We start from the raw sequence: 19831 nt of genomic DNA on the forward strand, positions 1-19831 counted from the left end.
TATCATACTACCATCGTTATGACGACGATCTCTACAAGAGAAGCTTCCCCATTCCGCCTGCTGAGTGACTTTCGCAGTCAACTGACACGCCTAGATGATGAATCTTGATATCGATTGACGGTCGGTCCTCTGCGAGCTCTACCTGTAATTGAGTCTTTGGTCTCGATTGTACTGTACCGGCAGGCTTACTGATTCTTTTGATGTCCCGGCAGCTAGCTAGTGCCAATTGACCGACTTGCTCGCCCGAGGGGTGACTGTAATCACCCACCAAGCAACGCTACTGTTATGTGCGTATTGACAACCAGAAGAATCTCCAGGAAGGGATCTATCGTTATAAAAAGACCCGTTTTTCTGCTTGCTTACTCCAACCAGGGCTAGGCACCTCCTCTGACCACATCACATGCATTGATTACTGTAATCACAAAAGCAACAGCACCCGCCAAGGTAAACCGGATGGAGTTGGGGGGTACTTCGCACACAAACAATTCATATACACCAAATCATCAACGTCAACATCACATCAACATCACATCAACATCACATCAACATCACATCAACATCAACACGTCAACAAAAAGAGGTACTAAAATCGACAAACAGAGATATAATCCTACCACATAAGATCGTCAGTATCATATCGTTGCTATACAAAAAAAAGGAAAGATAAGAAGTGAGAACGCAATATGTCTTTTTTTTCAGGTGAATTCAACGCCTTGCTGTCTCTCTTGACGTGCACGAGCTCGTTCCGCACGTCTACGACGTCGATTGCTCGCGTATTCACTGGCCTCGGTCCCGGTGAATGTTCCCGTTCCGGGTGATGTGATACTGGCTGCGCCGTAGGGATGGCTGGAGGGTACAGGGGGCGGAGGCGGAGGAGGCAAGTTGCTCATGTTCGGCGGAGGCGCATAGTATGTCGCGGGGATGCTAGATGAGGGGGCCGCAGATGCTCCAACCCCAGCCGCCGCCGCCGCTGCGGCTTGCTCTCGGTGCATCTGCGCCTGCTGTTGACGTTCCAGCTCCTCGACCCGACGCCAGCGGTCGTAGTTGCCCCCTTCATTGCCGGATAAGGAGCTTGCACTGCCGGCTCGGCGGCGCGAGTTTCTTCTTTCCCGGCGCCTTGCCTCCCGGCTCGCGGCAGCTTCTTCGTCGGTCAATCTCCTTAGCGTGACGTGGCGGCCATCGTTGTGCATCTTCACTTTGACGGATACAGGGGGTGAGTCGACATGGTCATCGCGGTGCCGGCTTCTGCTGCGATGCCGGTGGCCCGAGGAGGCAGCAGCACCTAGAGTCGCCCCCGTTGCTACACCAGCTGCCAAGTCGCCCGAATCGTGTCGAGGAGGGGGTGGAGCTTCTGAGAGCAGATCGTGCGGGACCGGAGGAGCTGATGCCGGCGGCAGGTCTGAGCGCGCGCCATCAACCGCCCCAGACGCCATAGGCACAGCAGAGATAACAGATTCCCCATGATGTGGTGGGCGGTGTGGTGGATGTGTCAACTCCGTCGAGATATCAGTGGCAGTGAACGACTCTGGACCTCGTCGCGGGTAATAGCCGTCTCCAGTGTACCGTCGCCCACTATTGGCGCGAGCTAACTTTTCATCTTCCATCTCGCGGCGACGCAAGTCCTCTACTCGGCGCTGTTCATCATTTGCTTTGCGACGGGAGAACAGACCCTTTAATGCAGCAAAGGCTCCTGCTCCTAGAACAGCATTTCGAAGCGTGTGTGACGGTCTGCGTGCAGGTTCGGATGACAGGTAGGTGCTGTCGTAGTAATACGATGACCCTGGGCTTTGAGCGCGACTAGCTGGTCGGCTCGGTGGTCGGCTTGGAGGCCGACTCGGGGGCCGATTGAGAGGCGTGCGCTGCGTTGGCTCCACCCGACTTAGGCTTTCCTCTGTTATACTGTCGCTGCGTCCATGAGCCCGGCTATAACGACCAGACTCCGTATCATCATCCCGATCGCGCCTTCGGTCGAGAAACTTCTTCACAAGCCATGCACCCCCGCCAATAGCCCCCAGCTTGAGCATCGTGTCCTCCCACCGTCCTCGGCGCCTGCCCCCATCGGAAAATTTCTCTTCTGGATAACCCGGGTGCGGATCATCATACTCATGGTCTTTACCTCGCGAGCGTCTTCTGAAGAGTGAGCCCAACCCAGAGCCTACTGCTCCTGCGCCTGCCATAGGACCGAGACCACCGGGGGGATGTCCTTCAGGACCAGGAGGGCCGGACACGTAGCTACGACGAGCTTCATAATCCCCCTCCATGTGATAGCCCTCAGTATCGTACAGGTAGGATAACACAAACCATGTTGCCAGAAGTGCGAAGGCGGCGATCGCATATAGAATAAAAAGCACTTTGGGTGAGCCGTAGAGAGTAAGACCTAGTGGTATTTGCACAATTCCCAAGATTGTCAAAGCGCGGCCAATCCACCGATGTATCTGGCAATCGATTAGCCCTCATGTAGACCATCGGAGATGTCACTGCTTGGTCTACTTACGACAAGCTTTAGCGGCACATGAAAGCGCCTCTTATTTCTTTCGAATTTGTGAACAAGCCAGCCCCATAACACCTGAAAACACACCAAGACGTAGATCGCTAGGCCAATTCCGTGATGAGGATTCGTCAAACTCCGTCGGGGGCCTACAGCAAACCAGCCAAATACGAACACAACAGTGCTCAGCATCACGGTCAGAACCTGGCACCAGACGTGCAACTTGAACGCCCAGTATGGGTTCCATCGCGAATAATATCGAACAATCAAGACCGAGATGGGGACAAGACCGAGAAACACGATAGTGGCGATGACACCGTGAACAATGATCAGCGTATGGTATTCGGGCATATCTTTGAATCGGTTCCCCATTCCTAGCGCCCATGATAAGCGAGATTTTAGCAGATGTGGAGACATGTATGGATTGCACCTACCATTGTATCGCATCGTGTCGAAGTTGATCCCCATCAAGTTGGGCAGCAGGAATGTGTCGCGCTCCGAGTCCCATGTCCCATCACCAACATGTAACGTATTCGAGGAGTACGTACTGCTCCCGGGAGCCGTGAGCCCCGAATCAGCCGCCATGATTGTCAATGGGTTTGTCCTCCGGTGATGTCAGGCCGAGATCGATGAGTGGCTCCTGCAACAGACGGCGGGATTAGATGCTATGGAATGTCGGAACTACCGAAGGAGATCTATTGAGATCCCCCACTCCGAAGAATGCACCATGCGCCGACGGAGAAAGATTGGATATTGACTTGAGTCGCTGATCTGTCCTCCGGCCGATTGACAAGCTATTCAGGAAACTCGCGTAGCTTCTGGAGTTTCCGGGGGAAAAACTTGGGACGATGGACGGTCCAGCTCACTCTCTGCAACAAGCGCTGGCGGTGAGAAGTGGAGGATGGAACCGAGCTTAGTATAGAGTGGTCAAGAAGAGAGGAGATAATGACGGAAACAATTGACGGGTCCAGAACCAGGGATGTAAAGGAGAAAACAATGGAGGGGGTGGGTAGCCGTCAGCGAGCCGCAGGAAGGGAGGACAAGTTTAGTCAACCGCCGGAGGGGAATTGATCGAGATGCAGGCAGGGTTGGGTTGTTTAGTGGACTTACCGCTAAGTAACGGCTGGCTGGCTGGCTGGCTGGCTGGGGATGCGATGCGATCGCGGCTCGCAAGGCACAAGCACAGCACAGCACAGCAGCAACAACTGTTTTCCTTCTTGGGTTTAGTGCGCCAGCGCATATCCCAGACAACCATTGCTGACTCAGCAGTCCTCGACCATCTGCCGGCACGGACCGCCTGCGCATTGTATCGATCGCGTGCTAGTTATCTATCTCACTTTATCCATCTTATCGTCCGCCTGCGATCAAGTGATCCCTGCCCTTCGCTCCCCCTCCCCCTCCCCCTTCGATTGGAAACAAAGACAATATGTGTATCTCCTGGATCTAATTCATCCTTCTTTTGACCTGGTCTTTTTCTTATAACTCTTCCTCTCTCTTTCTATGGTGATCTAAAGTGCTCGAAATTCCAACCATGACTTCTCAACTCGAGATATTTGTCAGAGCTCTCTCTCGGTAGGTGTTCTCCTTATCTACGACCAGCCAGCGGTCCTTGGATAAAACACTACTGACCCCTGTGAACATAGCCTTCTGGGCTGGATCTAGTATGTCGCTCACTCACCTAGGAGTCTCGTCAGGAGAATTCTTCTGTCGAGGTATATCGGAAACTTTTTCAGTGGCTCATTGATTGGCATAGCACGCTTTGCTGGTCCGCGTCATTCTATCCCCAACCGCTCAACAACTTCCGGCGACGCTCAACCACGGGTCTAGCCATAGACTTTCCTACAATCAATGTTCTAGGTTTCGTCTGCTATACGATCTATACTTCTGCGTTCCTTTGGTCTCCTATTATTCGTGAACAATATGCCGCCCGCCATCCTCTCGCACAAGACGCTACGGTGCGCTTTAATGACTTCGCTTTCGCCATTCATGCTGTCGTTCTCAGCGTCATCTATTACTCCCAGTTCTGGCCCTTTATCTGGGGCTTCAAGGTCTCTCGGTATCAACGGGTTAGCAAACCGGTCGCTGGTCTTTTTTGGGGCTCGATCGTCGGCGTGGGCGCTGTCGTGGTGATTGTTCTTGCCAAGAGTCCCAATGGGGGACTCGATCCTTTCTCGTGGGCATGGATCGATGTTGTGAGTGCTCTGAAATATCGCAACTGTACTATCACAAAACCAGTCCGGACTGATGACTGATTCCATCAGATCTACGCCCTCTCATATGTGAAACTGATCATTACTATCGTGAAATACGTACCTCAGGCATGGGTGAACTATAAGCGCAAGTCCACCTATGGCTGGAGTATTGAAGGGATTCTCTTCGACTTCTCTGGCGGTATATTGTCTCTGGCGCAACTGATAATGGACTCGAGTTTCCAAGGTGATTGGAGCGGCATCACCGGAAACCCCGCTAAGTTCCTTTTATCTAACGTGACCATTTTCTTTGACATCATTTTCATCGTGCAGCACTACATCCTTTACAAGGATGCAGAGGATGATAAGAATAAAGGACAGGGTGCAAACGATAGAACGCCGCTTTTGTCGCAAGCCAACGATCTGCCGTGAGCAGCTGGTGTCAGCGTATTGGATGCGCAAGTCGGATACATCGCGATTTGCTTTTTGTTGGAGCTTTTTTGGTGGCGGGTCCCTGCTTACCTTGGTTGCAATTGTCTCTGTCTGTTTGTCGTGCCTCAATTTTCGCGAAACGATAAGATCCCAACCGAAGCTCGGGATTTCTTGGAATATGTTAGAGACGCTAGAATCTCTGCCGAAACACATGACGGAGAAGCCATTTAAGTTTGAGATGGGTGGTTGAGAGCATTTTCGACGTCTGAAGGTGGTCCAGAGATGACTCAACCACCGGTGCTCCATGATTGATAGAATATATTTTTGGAATAATGTCTTGCACCAGGTTACGGCACAAACCATAATATGGATGTAACATGACCTTGACCCATATACGCTCCAACCGCCGAGATCTGCAGGCCGATCAGGGCCAGCCCGGGGAAAAGGGAGAGTCGGATGCAGTGGACGCAGTGGACGCAGTGGACGCAGTACCATGCACAGTAGCGAGGGTGCCGACACCGCTCTTTATCAGCCCTTCCGTGCTGACGGCAATCCTTTGGCGCGGCTTCCCTTCCACAATCCCGCCAATCTGGGGATCGTCACGCTGCGGAATCGCGCAACATGGCATGAACTTCCATGCTGCAGCAGGGATTTCCTCCTTGAGGCTTATGGCCCATCTGGCGGTAAGCAGAAGAGATCTGCATCTCAGCCATGTCCATTAGCGCCCACTTGCTTGCCCGTTTTGGTAGTCGAGTTGTGCCAGCCTTGCAAGCGTTGGGGGCCTAAGCATACCGTCAACCATTCACGTCAGCTTGTTGGTCTCGTCCCACCTGCAACGGCCAGAGAAATCGTGCAGAACCATGACTCGAAGTCGCATTCTTGTTATCCCTTTTTTGGTCTTTCGTTTGTGATACATCCTCGTTGTCTCCTGTCCCTCATACTTTCTTTTTCGACTCTATTTTTATGCGGGACTTAGTGAGTCCGCGGCCCTCCCTGAGGCTGAGACCTCTGCCTAGACAGGGAGCTCCCCACGACACGCGAATACCGCATGCATATTGTGCTGCATACTCAACTACCGCGCAACTATAGTCCTGGGTCTGTGAGCTGACATTCTAGCTCGAGCTATCTTGTCAGCAAACGACTGGGACTTCCTGACTGGGTCGGAGTCGACCCAAGCCATGCTTCAACAACAGAGTGAATTCCTCACTCCGCCAGCTGCATATGAATACTCCTGATTCGCGCACTGTGGCTTTTCTCACACGATGATTATGCACCTCAGCCCTATCAGGTAGCCAATCTCGAGCCATGATGGTCGATAGTTATGCCTACATAAGCAGTGAAAGATTTGCTTTGGGAAGAACAAATGAGACAATGCCCAGAAAGCAATAGTCCGAGCCCCTAGTCTGTGGTGCCATTGGCCGATATTTGAAATTCTTGTCATTGGAGTCAACTATGTATATTCCAACAGAAGATGTCATACGGACATTACCGGCCGGCAATTTGAAGTCAGCTGCGATGTTGGATTTCAAACGCAGTGGAATGACCTATTACATCATGCACCTGGCAGAACTCCCCATTATACATCAACCCCATAGATGTGGTCTATATTAAATCACGAGTTTCAAGGCTAGTGCGAGAGCTGCTGACAGCGTCAACGTCCGACGAAACCAATGACACAGTGGTATCAAACTTCAAGAAATTTATTAAGCAGAGATTCGGAATGACTCCCGCTCAGCTAACCGGATTGACCGTCAGCTCTCGAAATATGCATAGCCACATCTGACATTCGAGATACTCCTTCGAGAACAGAACATTAGAAAGACAGTAGTTTATATGGACCTTCTCTTTCCTCCAGCCGCAACTCGAAAGAAGCTAGACGATGAAGAAGCACTAACCAGAACTGTTGCCCTGATGTAACTAATTGTTCTTCTGTTGCTGCATGGAACACACTCGTTGCTGAGAGAGGAACGTTTCCATGGACGAGGATACAACTGTAAGTTAAAGATCCCATCACTCAAGCAAGTGGTCTAACAAAATGAATACTTAGCACAAGCCAATCTACGATAGAGCTTCTGCTCGTGCAGGGCCTTCCACAATGATTTCACAGAGATCGTTGGACAATCAGATGCTGCTACCACCAGGCTCGTACATCCCAAGTGCCATGTCAGTGCAGATGCAGCCGCACCTTTTTCCAGCGGCAGCTTTCCACGAGGCTTCTCTGTCAGCCGTCCATGGGATGCCTGGAAACCTGGAATATGCACTCAACCAACCCCACAGCAGAAACCCAGGAATGGAGGCCGTCTTCTTCCAGCAGGGGCCTTATACACCCTCATTCTTGAGCCAAAACCTGACATCATCCACCCAGCCCAATTTACCACTGTCATCACATCCACTGGCAAACACATCTAATCGAGTTTACTCTGTGCGCCCGGGGAGTTGGGCCACGCCGACAGCAACCCAGTTCCAGGCACATACACCGACCCCAGAACCACACACAGCAGCAGACTATCACCTCACATCGCCCCATCAGCACCAGCCAACATTATCTCAACAGCAACTCACCCCTATATCCACCTCAACGGGCGACTTCGACCTCGACCTCGACCTCGACCTAGAGCTGGACTTCGACCTCGATGAGCCCCCATCACAACCCCCAAAACAGCCCCACCACCTCGTAGATGAGAACGCCACCGCCGCCATTCCATGCTCCTCTTCTTCCTCACCACCACGCTCCCAGTACCCTCACAATCACCACCACGTCCATCGAAATTTGACGAACTATGGCATTCCCAACCCCGACGGAACATGGCGCTGTGCCTATCCAGGGTGCTCCTCACAAGCCCTCTTCCGTCGTGGCTGCGACCTGCGCAAACACTACAACCGACATCGCAAGCACCTGTTCTGCCGCTACGAGGGTTGTCCACAGGCCGTGCGGGGTGGATTTTCCAGCAAGAAGGACCGAGATCGACACGAAGCGAAACATAACCCCGAAATCCCATGTGAGTGGGAAGGGTGTCGTCGGGTGTTCAGCCGAATGGATAACATGAAGGATCATGTGAGAAGGATCCATAAGAGGCGCGACATTTGAGAGAATTCTCTCCCTATGTCTCCTGTTTCTTCTTCTTCAGTCGTCATATCTAACGAAGGGGGCGGGGCAGTTTCCCGTTTCGATACAACTTCCGGAACAAAAAGCTTTTCTCGCCCCCAGGGGACAAACACTTTTGAGAGGTGGGTGGAAAGTGGAGGGTCCGAATATGCTACAATGGAGCCAGTCAGCGACATACAAACATGATTACATACGAAGTATGTAGTGAGGGCGTGTACCCCCAGCTGAGGAAATGTGGAGGCCTTTCTTTTCAGCCTCATCCCGTGACTATGACCGAAGAGGAAGGAAGACGTGTGGTTCCGGTTTCTGGCTGGCTGGCTTGCAGGACTTGGCTTACCCCCTCCCCCCTCCCTTGTCTCACCCTCCTTCACAGGAAGATGGTGTGTGGGCTGACAGGTATTCTCCTCCTCGTCGTCATCGTCATCATCATCATCATCATCATCATCATCATCATCACAACAACAACATTATCTTCTCCTGTCGTGACAAGACCAACGCCCGCACACCACTACCATACAACATACCCAGAAAACAAACAATTGAATTTCACACAGGAGCAGCTCTACTCCATCGCCAGTGCGCAATGCAGACCCCTTAACTTTGATGATACCTTCTCCTTCCCATCACCTATTTATCAAACATGGAAGGAACCCCTTCGAACCTTTAAACTACCCCCCGGAAAGAAAGACAACCATACCAACGTCGTTGGTCCTTACTACCAACCCTATTCAACACACCTAAAACTCACTGCGGGCCAGTGAGTGGGATAGAAACCATTTGGTCACTTGTATTCTACCCAGCTGCGCTACCAAGCCTTCTACTACCCACTTTATATGTCTACAATACCCATAGAAACTTTTACACATCACATCTTGCCGGAATATTTTCTCCCTTCGGTGGACTGTCCTCTGTCTCCTGCCTTTTGCTTTTCTTTCTCTCTTCTTCTGGAATGTCGTCTTGTGATACAAGCTTTTTTGGTTTTCCCTTCTTTCATGCCGAGGCTAGCTAGCTAGTTGCGCAAATACCTGAAAATGCAAATGGGGGAATATTTGACGCAATTCAAGAAACGAGACAGCAACACAGAAAATCCAGACCAAAAAACTTCTCGACCCCCCTTTTTGGACCTTCTTTTCCGGTTTTGCTGCTTCTCTTCTGCAGCTATTACTAGGATCACACTCAATACTACTAGTCAAGATAGAATCCGATCATTTGAAAGATGTCGCTTATGGAAACCTCAATCGACGCCAGAGCTCCTATATGTATATGCTGGGAATATTTTTACGAAGAAGACTAGAAGGTGTTGCGGAAGGCGCAAAGAGAAAATTGGGAGCAGCAGAGGAACCGAAGAGGAATTGAGAATAGAAAGAGTCAAGAAAGGTATCAGCGAGCTTTCCCGAAGAACGCCAATGAGGTCAAATCTTGTACAAAGGACCATAATTCGCCAAGGTATTCAGCAACAAACGAGGCTAAGGAGTATATGCAAGGTAAGAAACAGAGCGAGTGGCATGGAACAAGTCGCGCAGAACAATGGATGATAGAGAGTCAAGAGTAACTCCAAGAAAATCTGGTATCACTAAAAGAAGAGTATCAAGAAGACGGGACGAGCTCATATGATGCATGTGCAGTATACACGACAATTGAGAATTGGGTGGCGGGCGGTGGGTAAGAGTGGCTGCGTGATTCCCAGCATGACTCATCAGCATCAGGATCATGTTCGAGAAAGCCACCTTCCCGAGGACTGAATCAACACGGGCGCTGTCGCTAATGCAATATCATCTGAACAATAAATCTGCACTTATGGGAAGAGGGGTTCTCACGACGGTCGTGAGGAGGTCGCTCATTGAGCGTTGGTGCGGCGGCGCCGACCGCGGTTGCTACCTTCCGGTCTCTGGGCCAGGACCTGCCTGAGAGCCGGATCATCCTTATTCTTATCGACATGATGGACTCGGACATGTCTGTTTAGATTGTGAGTTGCGCGGTTATATTGAATCTTGGTAGATAAGGATCCTACCGTTGAAGATTGTCCGGTCGAGGGTACTTATGCTGTTGATCTGGACAAAAAGGGCAGACATAACCGGGGGAATTGTGGACGAGACCATGACGGATCATCTCGTTCTTCCGTTTAAAGCCCTTGCCCCCTGGTCCACGAGGACAGCCTTCTATGGGGCAAAAATGCGGACGGTCTTGGGAATGAACGTTCGCATGAGAACTGTGGAGCCGTTGAGTCTGTGGTTTCAAGTCGAATGGGGTCATGCAGACGCTTACTTGAGTAGATATTGAGTCTGAAAAGGAGGTGCCGTGCACCCAGGATGACGACATTTATATGTCCCAACTGGTACAGGCCCATTAGCCTGCGCAGAGGGGTTAAACGATCGGTCGCAGGACCCTGTAGGTGTCTGATCCGTCGGGGTCGGATAACTTGTCGCTGGACTCTTGACCGTGGAGGGTGCCACCTCATATGGGGAGGTCAGGTAAGGTATTTCTTTGATCCTCCAGTACGGTGACTGTGAAGCAGGAGATGGCATGGTTGACATTTCCTTCGAGCTCGCAGGAGATAGATGTGAATATGGGCTGGGCGGAACCTGCGGGGGAGGGCCAAACTGCCCCATGCGCTGGTGATCCCAGAGAGAGTCTGTCCTTGAGACTGGAGAGGAAGCTTGTACTGGAGGCAGGGTATAAGAAGACGAGCCACTGATGCGCACAGCGGGATTTGGTGGTACATCCGTGACTGCCGCTAATGCAGTTTGGAGGGAAGGGAGGCTATGATCGACAGAATTCCCGGTTGATGAAGAGTGAAGCGCTGGTAGAACCTGGCCTGGAGATGTCGAAGGGTTGACGAGAAGTAGTTTGCTCAAGCGGGAGTCGGGGTCAGACAGCTTCCTTTCCTGTCGTGGCGCAGGATCCGATAGTAGTGATGAGATATTATTGTTGCTGGGAGGCGTGTGCTGTTGCTCCTGCTTAGGAGACGACTGCTCCGGGGAATGACTAGGTTCGTTTGGCGTCAATCCGAACTGGGCATTCTCCCTAGGATCTTCCTTAATATCTAAAGATACCAGGTCGAGCGCTTGTTTGGCTGTGGCTGCAGCTTTCAAGCTGTCTGTTTCCGTGGGTTTGCATGGCTCTGGCAGCAAAGCATTGTCCAGTTTAGACCTTAATCTAGTAGGCTTGTCAAAGGATTCATCAGTTACCGCCTCATGAGTGAAGCCATGTTGATATTCGAAATTGGCTATATCAGGTCGATTAGGCTCTAGATGTCTGATCAGCACCGAGTTGCCCTCGAGTGTTCTGGGCTTGGGAGATTCCGGCAGGCGCTTACGGGAACTGCCCGAAAACGGTGCCACGTCGTCCACAGCAGGTTTAGCAATGTCTCCCTCAGGCGGCGGTTCCCCAAAGGGTGGAGGCGAATCCTTGAGTGAGTAATCAACCTGGGTGGCCTTCAGCCCGGGGGAACCAGGGATTTCATCTGGGTCGTATGAGTCTGTCATGAAGGCAGTGGTTTGAGGCGCATCAGGTGCGCTAGCCTACTGTCTGTCGATATTTCTTCTGGTGCCTTGTGTCGCGTAAAGCAATCCAAGCTCACGCTGGAGGCAGTGGATCAGGTCTTTAACCTCTCCCGCGAGCACAACAGACGAGTCGCGTTGTGGGGCTTAAATGCACTGTCATCTGATTAGTATGTGCGCGGGTAAGGCCCTATCAAGATGGCGTGTAGGACACGAAAGATGCAGCTGACAAGAAAGATGAGGCAAGCAATCTACGGTAGCTATCCTTTGGAGCCAGAAACCGGGCATGATTCGGATAAGAGAGGAGGAATGAGATGGAGATGACCGGTAAGTCATCGAAGAAGAAACATGCGAGGATCGGACCAATGATTCAAGATCCGATCTGTAGCGCTTCGGGAGAACACCACATTATTTGGACCCGTTGCGATGGATGTGGGGTGCAGATCAAGCGAAGCCAGTTGAGAGACGGAGAGAGCAAGAAAAGAAGAGAGGACCAGAGGACCAGAGTGGAAGCCAGTGATATAGAGGAGAGGAATGTTTGGATTCACATGACAGCGAGGTTCTCTCACTTTCTTTCTCTGGAAAAATAAGAATTTTGTGGTTTCCTCTCTCTGTTGGCTGTGTGATAGAGGATGGTGGGACGAGGAGGACAAAGAGGAGAAAACGGCCAAGTATTTTGCTTACCTGCTGCTGTCACAGAGCCCAAGTCGGGTAGCCTCAGGAACCAAGCGATGAGGCTCAAGCGGAAGTCAATCAACCGCACGTCGAAATCCACTCCAAAATACAAGGCTGCACTGCACTGGGCGCATAAATCAAACGATCTTCCGCACAAGAGTTGAGAAGCCGCGGAAGTGGACTTTTGGAGAGAACCCGAATCGTCTAACAACCCGAGAGGCGGTCGTTTTGGTTCAGTTAAGCAAGAGCGGGGGATGATGATAATGATGAGAAAAGGTCACGATGTCACTCTGGCCTGATGAAAGGTGGAAGAGGAAGAGGCGGAGGAGGAGGAGTAGGTGCAAGTAAGCGAGCATCAGGTCATGAGGAGAAAATCATCGTCTAACGGCGCCAGGAGTAAGCAACGGCAACGGCGGAACTCGTCGTGATAGCAGTAGCCGTTGTAATTGTGGTTGTAGTCGCAGTGATGATCATAAGCAATGGCAGCAGCTAGATGAGGAAGAGGAGCAGAAGAGTACTGCAAATCAGGACCAGAAGAATGTAGAAAATCAAACAAAAGCGAAGAAGCACAAAAGTTAAGGTAATTAAGTCAGAATAGTGGTGGCCGGTAGTAATCCAGACACGATAGTGGCCGATAGAGCTGATAGTTCGAGCCAGCGGGATTATGACGCGCTTGGCAGGTGAGAATTGGATAAATAAAAAATAAATGAAATACGGTAAATCAAAATGAAAAGGGAAAGGGGGAAAGGAAAAAAAAAGCAGAGGAAAATAAAATAAAATAGGATAAGATAAAACAGGATAGAATAAGGAAAAAAGGTTCAGGGTACGGCCGGAGCGGTCAAGAGCACAAAAGCAGCAACCGCAGCGTGGGAAACGGCAGAACCGAAAGGAAGGATCCGGTTAGAAGCAGAAGAGAAAGAAGCAAGAACGGGAATAAGGTGAAGAAGGAGTAAAGAAGCAGAAGTGGAAGAAGAAAACCCACACAACAACGGGTGAATGGATGGATGGCTGAGACTAGATGGTGAGTGGATGGAATGGAATGGGGTAAGGAGATGAGGGACAGGATGGGATGGGATGGAATGGCATAAGACGGAGACGGAGAGTTAACTGGTAGTCTAGTCAGTCAACAACTACCTTAACTTACCTCACTTCACTTCAGTTCAAAAGTCGAGGCCGTTCAAGCCGTGGTACAATACTCCGTACTCGGGGTGGGATTGAAGAGGAGAAGGAACCGTAGGTAAAGCCGCTGACTGAAAGTCGATCCACACCCAGCCCGGTCTGGAAAAAAGACACGGGGTGGAGAAACAACAAAAGAGACAAACGACAGGACAAGTTTCTTGCTTCTACACTAGTAGCATCTAGTCCTGCCAAAAGCCACCACCACTTAACTACCACCACCACAACATCACAACAATCAGCTATGACCATAAGGTGGACAGAAATAGTATGTCAGTAGTTACCTAGTGACGCAGGGAGCAGCAATAATAAGAATAATGTACAAGACCAAAATGCGATTAGAAGTGTCTTAGTGAGTGGTAAGTAAGTTAGCTAACCCGTCTGTCTTCCTTTTCTTTTTCTCTCGTATTGTGTTATCCCCTCCCCAACTACGATTTATTGACTGGTAATGACCCTCTTCTATTTGTCTGCCTGGCTGGGCTGGCTGGGCTGGGCTGGCTGGCTGATCCTGAGTTGACTGACCTCTTTTCTCTCGTTCTTCCCCTTTCTCTCTCTATCTGGCACCCCCATTGACTTAAATGGTGTGTGTGTGTGTGTGTGTGTGTGTGTGCGCAACAAAGTTTGACTGCCAGTCATGAGAATCACAATCACGATGATCAACCTTCCCGGGGGTTGTCCCAAATTCGCATTGAGGCTCCACCTGCGTCAAAACAGAATGGGAGAAGAGGAGGCCCTGAAGAAGCGTTGAGGGAGTGACTGAAAGCTGACTCCCAGACGCGCCACTGCAGCAGGCAAACAGAGGTAAGTGGGGTGAGTCTCCCCACGACTGAGAGACTGTGACAATTGCCGGGAGAGAGGAGACCCTAACTACTATTGTATTGACATCTGCTGGTAATGTGGACTCCTACTTGGAATGAACCTTACACACAAGAAAGCAATTTATCACATTCGAGATCTGCGAGAGAAATTGATGTTCAACTCTCGAATATCATTCCTTCCCTCCGGGTCCCTCGTTTGGAACAAGAAGAAGAAAAGAGAAGAATAATGCCACGTCCACGAGGCTGACCCAGCCAGCCTAAACCGAAAAGAGGCTCCACCCATATGAGGCTCTCTGCATGGAAGTCAATGATTGGCAGTCAATCGCGGGCACAGGTGAAGAGGCTGAATTGTTCATCTGCACAGAACCGTCGTAGAACTTGGCGACGAGGGGGAAGGTGCGTTTGGCTTGCCGCCGCCACCCTTCATCTAGGCTGAAGCCAGCAGCTGTTAATATGGTGGTGATGGTCTTCATGATTACTTCTTCCACGCAGGGCGATCGTCTCAAATCGAGGGGATTCTCGATCGATCGGCAAAGCTTTCTGTTTCCGTCTCTCAATGTCTCAGTTCTCTTTATTCGTAGATGCATAGTGATTTACTCGTGTTTATTCTTCGTTCTTTTTTTTTTTTGGTTGATCGTCTATCCATTTCAAGCCAACAGTCGTACTGGGTAGCATACCTCAGGCGACAAGGCTGCTGCCCGTGCAGTTGTTTGATGGCTGACCGCCTCGGAACGAATCTCAGTCGATTCCCAAACCTCCACTTCGCTTTGCTGGATAGAATCCTTCTGGCTCGGTAACACAGACGGCACGGGAGAGCTTTTTAGGTCTTCATTCACTCATTGAGCCCTTTATTGTGCACAGGGATTCTCATAACCAGTTATGAGAGAAAGAGTCCCGAGGCAGGCAGCATCCATCAAAACCAGGAATTGCAAAGCAAACAGCACCAGCACCAGCAGCAGCGACCGCACTTGCGAACAAGTCACATTCAGAACGAACGAGGAGTCTCGAGGAAGACGAATGATGCAACAACTCTCAACCACTATGAATCGCCAAAATCAAAAATCTAAACTAATCGCGGTCTGACTGTGGTTGAACGGACATGACTGATTATTGACTAGGTAGTAAATAGATTGATTGAGGCCCAGTAGTTGCGAATAGGCACTAACGAGCTGTGCCGATTCCGAAGGCCCCATCTTATCGAACCTAACCAGTAGCCGCAGGCAGGATTGAGGATACATGGTCCTGAGTACAAAGAGGAATGGGAGGGGAGGGGAAGAAAGGAAAGAACAGGAACAAAAGTCAGATCATGTCAGGTCAGGTCAGGTCAGGTCAGCTTTGTTGTGTCCCACTTCTACCACTCCCTGTTTATTCCGGTTCTTCCCAGTTCACATTGCACGGCCATTTCATCATCATCATCATCATCATCATCATCATCATCAATATTGTCACCGACAACAATAACAGCAACAATACCAACAGCAACAATAACAATAACAGCATTGTCGCTAGAATATTGCACTCGTATTCTGGATGGTTAGTGATTACAGACTTGACCTCTTCGGCATTGGTTTCGACCCGTCGAATCCCAGAACCATGAATCGGAATGGGTCTATGAGGGGTTGGGCGGGAAACGGTTATCTACACCATGACCTTCAACTAACCCATGTAGGAATGGTTCTTGAGACGGACTTTAGTTAAGGTAGCTATAACCAATAAAGAACTTAGGACTGAAGACATTGTTAAGACAGTTTCTTTTCTCCCGGCTCGACAAGAGACTTAATTATCCATTTTACGCTTGGCTGTCTGGAGTTCAATTCCGGATGAGCATGGGATAAGAAGATGGGAGATGAAAAAAATAACACCAAGAGAGTCAAATATGAGAAGAAGGACAAGAAAAAAAATGCTTGATGCCTATCGGTCCCCCTTCCCCCCCCCCCTCCCCTTGTGCGCATCCAATCCTGATCTGATGTACAGCCAGTCCTCTATCCCCAATTAGGCAGGTCTTCTGAAGCGCAGTGCCAGGTGGTGAGTCTCCTGGATTGACAGCGTATACTGTGCTGTACAAGAAGTGGTTACTCGAAATGTTAAATGTTTGAATTAGATTGTTGCAATACGGGTAAATCCTCAATAGTGAATAGACAGACAGACAGGTGCACTCGTAACCCACAATGATCTGATGGGCTCTTGCCCTTCCCTTCGCAAGCTCTCCCGTGGGCTAAGACCCGGAGTAATCGAGGCGTCGTGGTCACTCTGGTCACTGGTGAGACTTTCAACTGTCACTCTGCAGATGATCGGGTCGTAGCCCAGCCCCGGCCCCACGCGCTTTTTCCTTCTTCCTCGCGCCCCTCCTTCCCCCCCTCCCCACTTCGTCGTCAGTGCACCGAATGATCGATGCTCGTTTCACAACGGGCAAGAAAGAAAGAACCTATGGAAGTAATGAGGGCCGCTGTTGCGGCTACTGCTACGGTGCTACTGCTACTCGTACTGCTGGCCACTGCTGGCCACTGCTAGCCAGCGGGGTCCGACTTCAGCAACCAGCAGCTGAAGAAGGCAGATCGCTGTGCCGGAGGCCCATTCTCACCTGCAGGGTTGGCAAGATAGCACACACCACACATACATACACTAGCTTCTAGGAACCCACCTTAAATGACGACATTGTTCTCTGGCGAAGGCTGAAGGTTCTCCAAGTGTGATGAAAGCTGGTACTGAGTAGTATTTGGAGGCAATTGTTTAATTGATTTAGCCTGTTCTTCCCGTCCCAGAGATGGAGGAGGTACTCCATGATGTACCGCCCATCTGCCAGCACAGCAGGAGGCTACGTCGGAGAAAGAAAAAGTACCGCACCCCATGAAAGTAATGTTGAACACCATTGGTTCCTTGGAGGGCTTACGGCAGCACCCGTCTTCTGCCCTGGACAACCATCTTGCCCAGCTGCCCCAGTCAGGAGCCTCGACCACCATCGCACTGTAAGACTTACTACTCACATCCGAGTACCACCTCCCAAAAGCTACGAGTTATAAAAATTCTCTCCATCGTGTCAACTTAGACACCCAATCCCCTGAGCCAAAGCTATCGTACTCGAGTCACGACTTTTGAGGAAATAACAATCATATGGGTGCAGATCAAGTCCAGCTGGGTTACTCTGCACGACGGAAACCGCGAGGGACCAGTTGTTGTCGTCGAGAACAAGGGGAGAAGACGCAAAGAAATAGCCCGATTGAAGGGCCCTGGACATCCCCTTTCAACTCCTCTTCCACTACCCGCAGCAAGAAGAGGAGTAGGTAAAATCCAGAGAAAATAAAGAAGCCACAGAGCCACCCGCACAACGAGGACGAGAAGAAGGTTGTGCAATGCGACATGTCATCCGATAGAAGCGACCGGATAGGGACTAGAGGCGGCCCGCGCCGAAGCAAACTGACGGTTCAGTTCACCAATTCGCGGATGGATCGTCGACGGTACTTATAATCCCCGGCTACTATGTTGTGTGGGTGGCCCATACATAAACTTACCCTACTTAATAGCATTATTATTACAGTACAGAGTAAGCAGCACACAAACAAAGAAAATTGCAAAGAAAGAATTCACATAATAAGCATACCCCCACACACGCCACAAAAAGTGTTCGACTTACATATGTACAGTCAATCATACCATTTCCTCCAAATTTTGATAACTGCCCGCATCACTGCAGCATCAAACATTAAACACCGAGGACAGCCCCACCGTTTACTGTACAGAGTGCCATGTGCCACTTCACTCTTCAACCACCCCCTTCTTTCGTCTGCATGACCCAATCTGATCGACACCAAGACGGCAAGAAGGGTGCTAGAAAAGTATCGGAATTGGAGGAATGTTCGATCAATGGAAGGGCGGGCGAATTGCCATCTTCTCTTCCCGGTTGAACCTCTTTAAGATACTCCGTACTATCCGGCTACTAAAAACTAGCCAACTAGCCCTAGCCAAGCTAGTCAAAGGAATGAGATCCCGTGTTTACTCACGGTATGGAGTAAAGTCGTTAGGTAATCAACTAATCAAACCACCTATTAACTTATACTGTACGTATGCCAGATTCCTTCGGACAACCTCCTTCCCTTGCCCTAAGATTTAGACTTCCCGAATCCTTCGGGGAGAAGCTGATACACTGTCGTACCTACTAGTAGTTTAGTGCAGTCACTTGGTTACCGTAAACAGCAAGAAGCGAAAGTCGGGCACGTCCATTCATTCATTCATGTCTGAGGTTCTCGTTGCTGCTGAGCGGAACACCGAATGTGTATGGGTTAGTAGTCCCGGAAACTGAATTCCTATGTCTCTGTACCCAGCGAATTGACCTGACTTGATTTGTCGCTATTGATGCGCTATTAATGGGAACATGGGGCCTTCAAGTCTTCACACCGAGGGGTAGTGGGTGGGAATTGGAGGTGCTAACTCTTTCCCTCATGCTTAGTTCTTACATGGAGCATAGTAAGTTACTAGAGCGGGGTTTGTTTCCAAACGCAGCTAAGGATAGATAGTTCCCATTCATAGAGCGACGCTACGACCCAATATGTATGTGTATGCATGTATGTATGTCAGATCTGCTTACTATTACCCTGAGTCTCTTCCCTTGGCTTTTATGATTCTCTGTGTTGTGTGATTTCTCCTAGGAGATTCGATTCCACACCGGGGAAGGAAAGCGGATGGGAAAAGTACTTGATTCATGCAACTACAGTGAGCCTGTGGACCGTATGGCTTAGTTGATTCCAATTGCGCCCTCCCGTTTCTTTACTTTTTTTTCCCACTGACAACTGTTCGGGATGTGAATCCTGCCGAGGTCCTCCCCGAGCTTGGACCACACAGTGAGAAGAAGAAGAAGAAGAAGAAGAAAAAAAGAGCAAAGGTACAGTACGTAGAGGTAGCGGTAGCTCCGACCTGAACGAGAGGCTATACTGCTAAGCGACGCAATACATAATTGTTAAAGTACTAAACATATATTACGATTAAATTGATCGATTATAGACCCCTCCCTTTTCTCAAGACTGAAAAGTCAGCAGTAGTACCACGGCATCAAATATCCGTACATATTTGACGCTTCCTTGAGGCTGGTCGGGGGCGGGACTTAAGCTGAGGCTAATAGGACGTACATACTTAGACCCTAAGAGTAGTGGTAAGTAGCCCTGGAGCCGGGGCAAGGGGGAGCCGCACCCAATTAATTGCCTCAACAGGGGAGAGATGCGTTGGTGCCGGATTGTGCTGACTCTTCGGAACTTGCAAAGGCGTATCGTATGTACTGTACTGCGCAGACTGCGTAGTGTGGATGTACTGTACACTTGTGCTGGCCCGGGTTTGTTCCTTGCTAAGCGCATATACGAGGAAATCCGGCGTCATCCGCCTCCAACTGAGCCTAACACACACTCTCTGGTTTACTCCCTATTATTTCCTACAGTTAGACTAATCTAACTCACTATCTG

General features: G+C 50.1%; 4 protein-coding genes across 4 annotated transcripts; 2 read left to right on the forward strand and 2 right to left on the reverse strand.

The window, feature by feature from the left end:
• Window positions 1–695: 695 nt before the first annotated feature.
• Window positions 696–3073, reverse strand: ASPACDRAFT_12357 (uncharacterized protein; the record flags this gene model as incomplete). Its single annotated transcript, XM_020196659.2, has 3 exons — window positions 696–2435; window positions 2495–2862; window positions 2923–3073. 3 exons carry the CDS (start codon window positions 3071–3073, stop codon window positions 696–698), a joined length of 2259 nt encoding a protein of 752 aa, XP_020057410.1.
• Window positions 3074–4019: 946 nt separating this feature from the next.
• ASPACDRAFT_59867 (putative L-cystine transporter) lies at window positions 4020–5109 on the forward strand (the record flags this gene model as incomplete). Its single annotated transcript, XM_020203495.1, has 4 exons — window positions 4020–4060; window positions 4132–4149; window positions 4242–4680; window positions 4750–5109. 4 exons carry the CDS (start codon window positions 4020–4022, stop codon window positions 5107–5109), a joined length of 858 nt encoding a protein of 285 aa, XP_020057411.1.
• A 2683-nt stretch (window positions 5110–7792) lies between these two features.
• Window positions 7793–8191, forward strand: ASPACDRAFT_9488 (putative C2H2 transcription factor; the record flags this gene model as incomplete). Its single annotated transcript, XM_020206132.1, has 1 exon — window positions 7793–8191. A coding segment is annotated over one exon (399 nt), but the record flags the coding sequence as incomplete, so codon positions are not given.
• Window positions 8192–10052: 1861 nt separating this feature from the next.
• On the reverse strand, window positions 10053–11700 carry ASPACDRAFT_27510 (uncharacterized protein; the record flags this gene model as incomplete). Its single annotated transcript, XM_020199500.1, has 3 exons — window positions 10053–10170; window positions 10227–10424; window positions 10481–11700. 3 exons carry the CDS (start codon window positions 11698–11700, stop codon window positions 10053–10055), a joined length of 1536 nt encoding a protein of 511 aa, XP_020057413.1.
• Window positions 11701–19831: the final 8131 nt, after the last annotated feature.

Source organism: Aspergillus aculeatus (genome assembly GCF_001890905.1).
Source record: "Aspergillus aculeatus ATCC 16872 unplaced genomic scaffold ASPACscaffold_6, whole genome shotgun sequence".
NCBI lineage: Eukaryota > Fungi > Ascomycota > Eurotiomycetes > Eurotiales > Aspergillaceae > Aspergillus > Aspergillus aculeatus.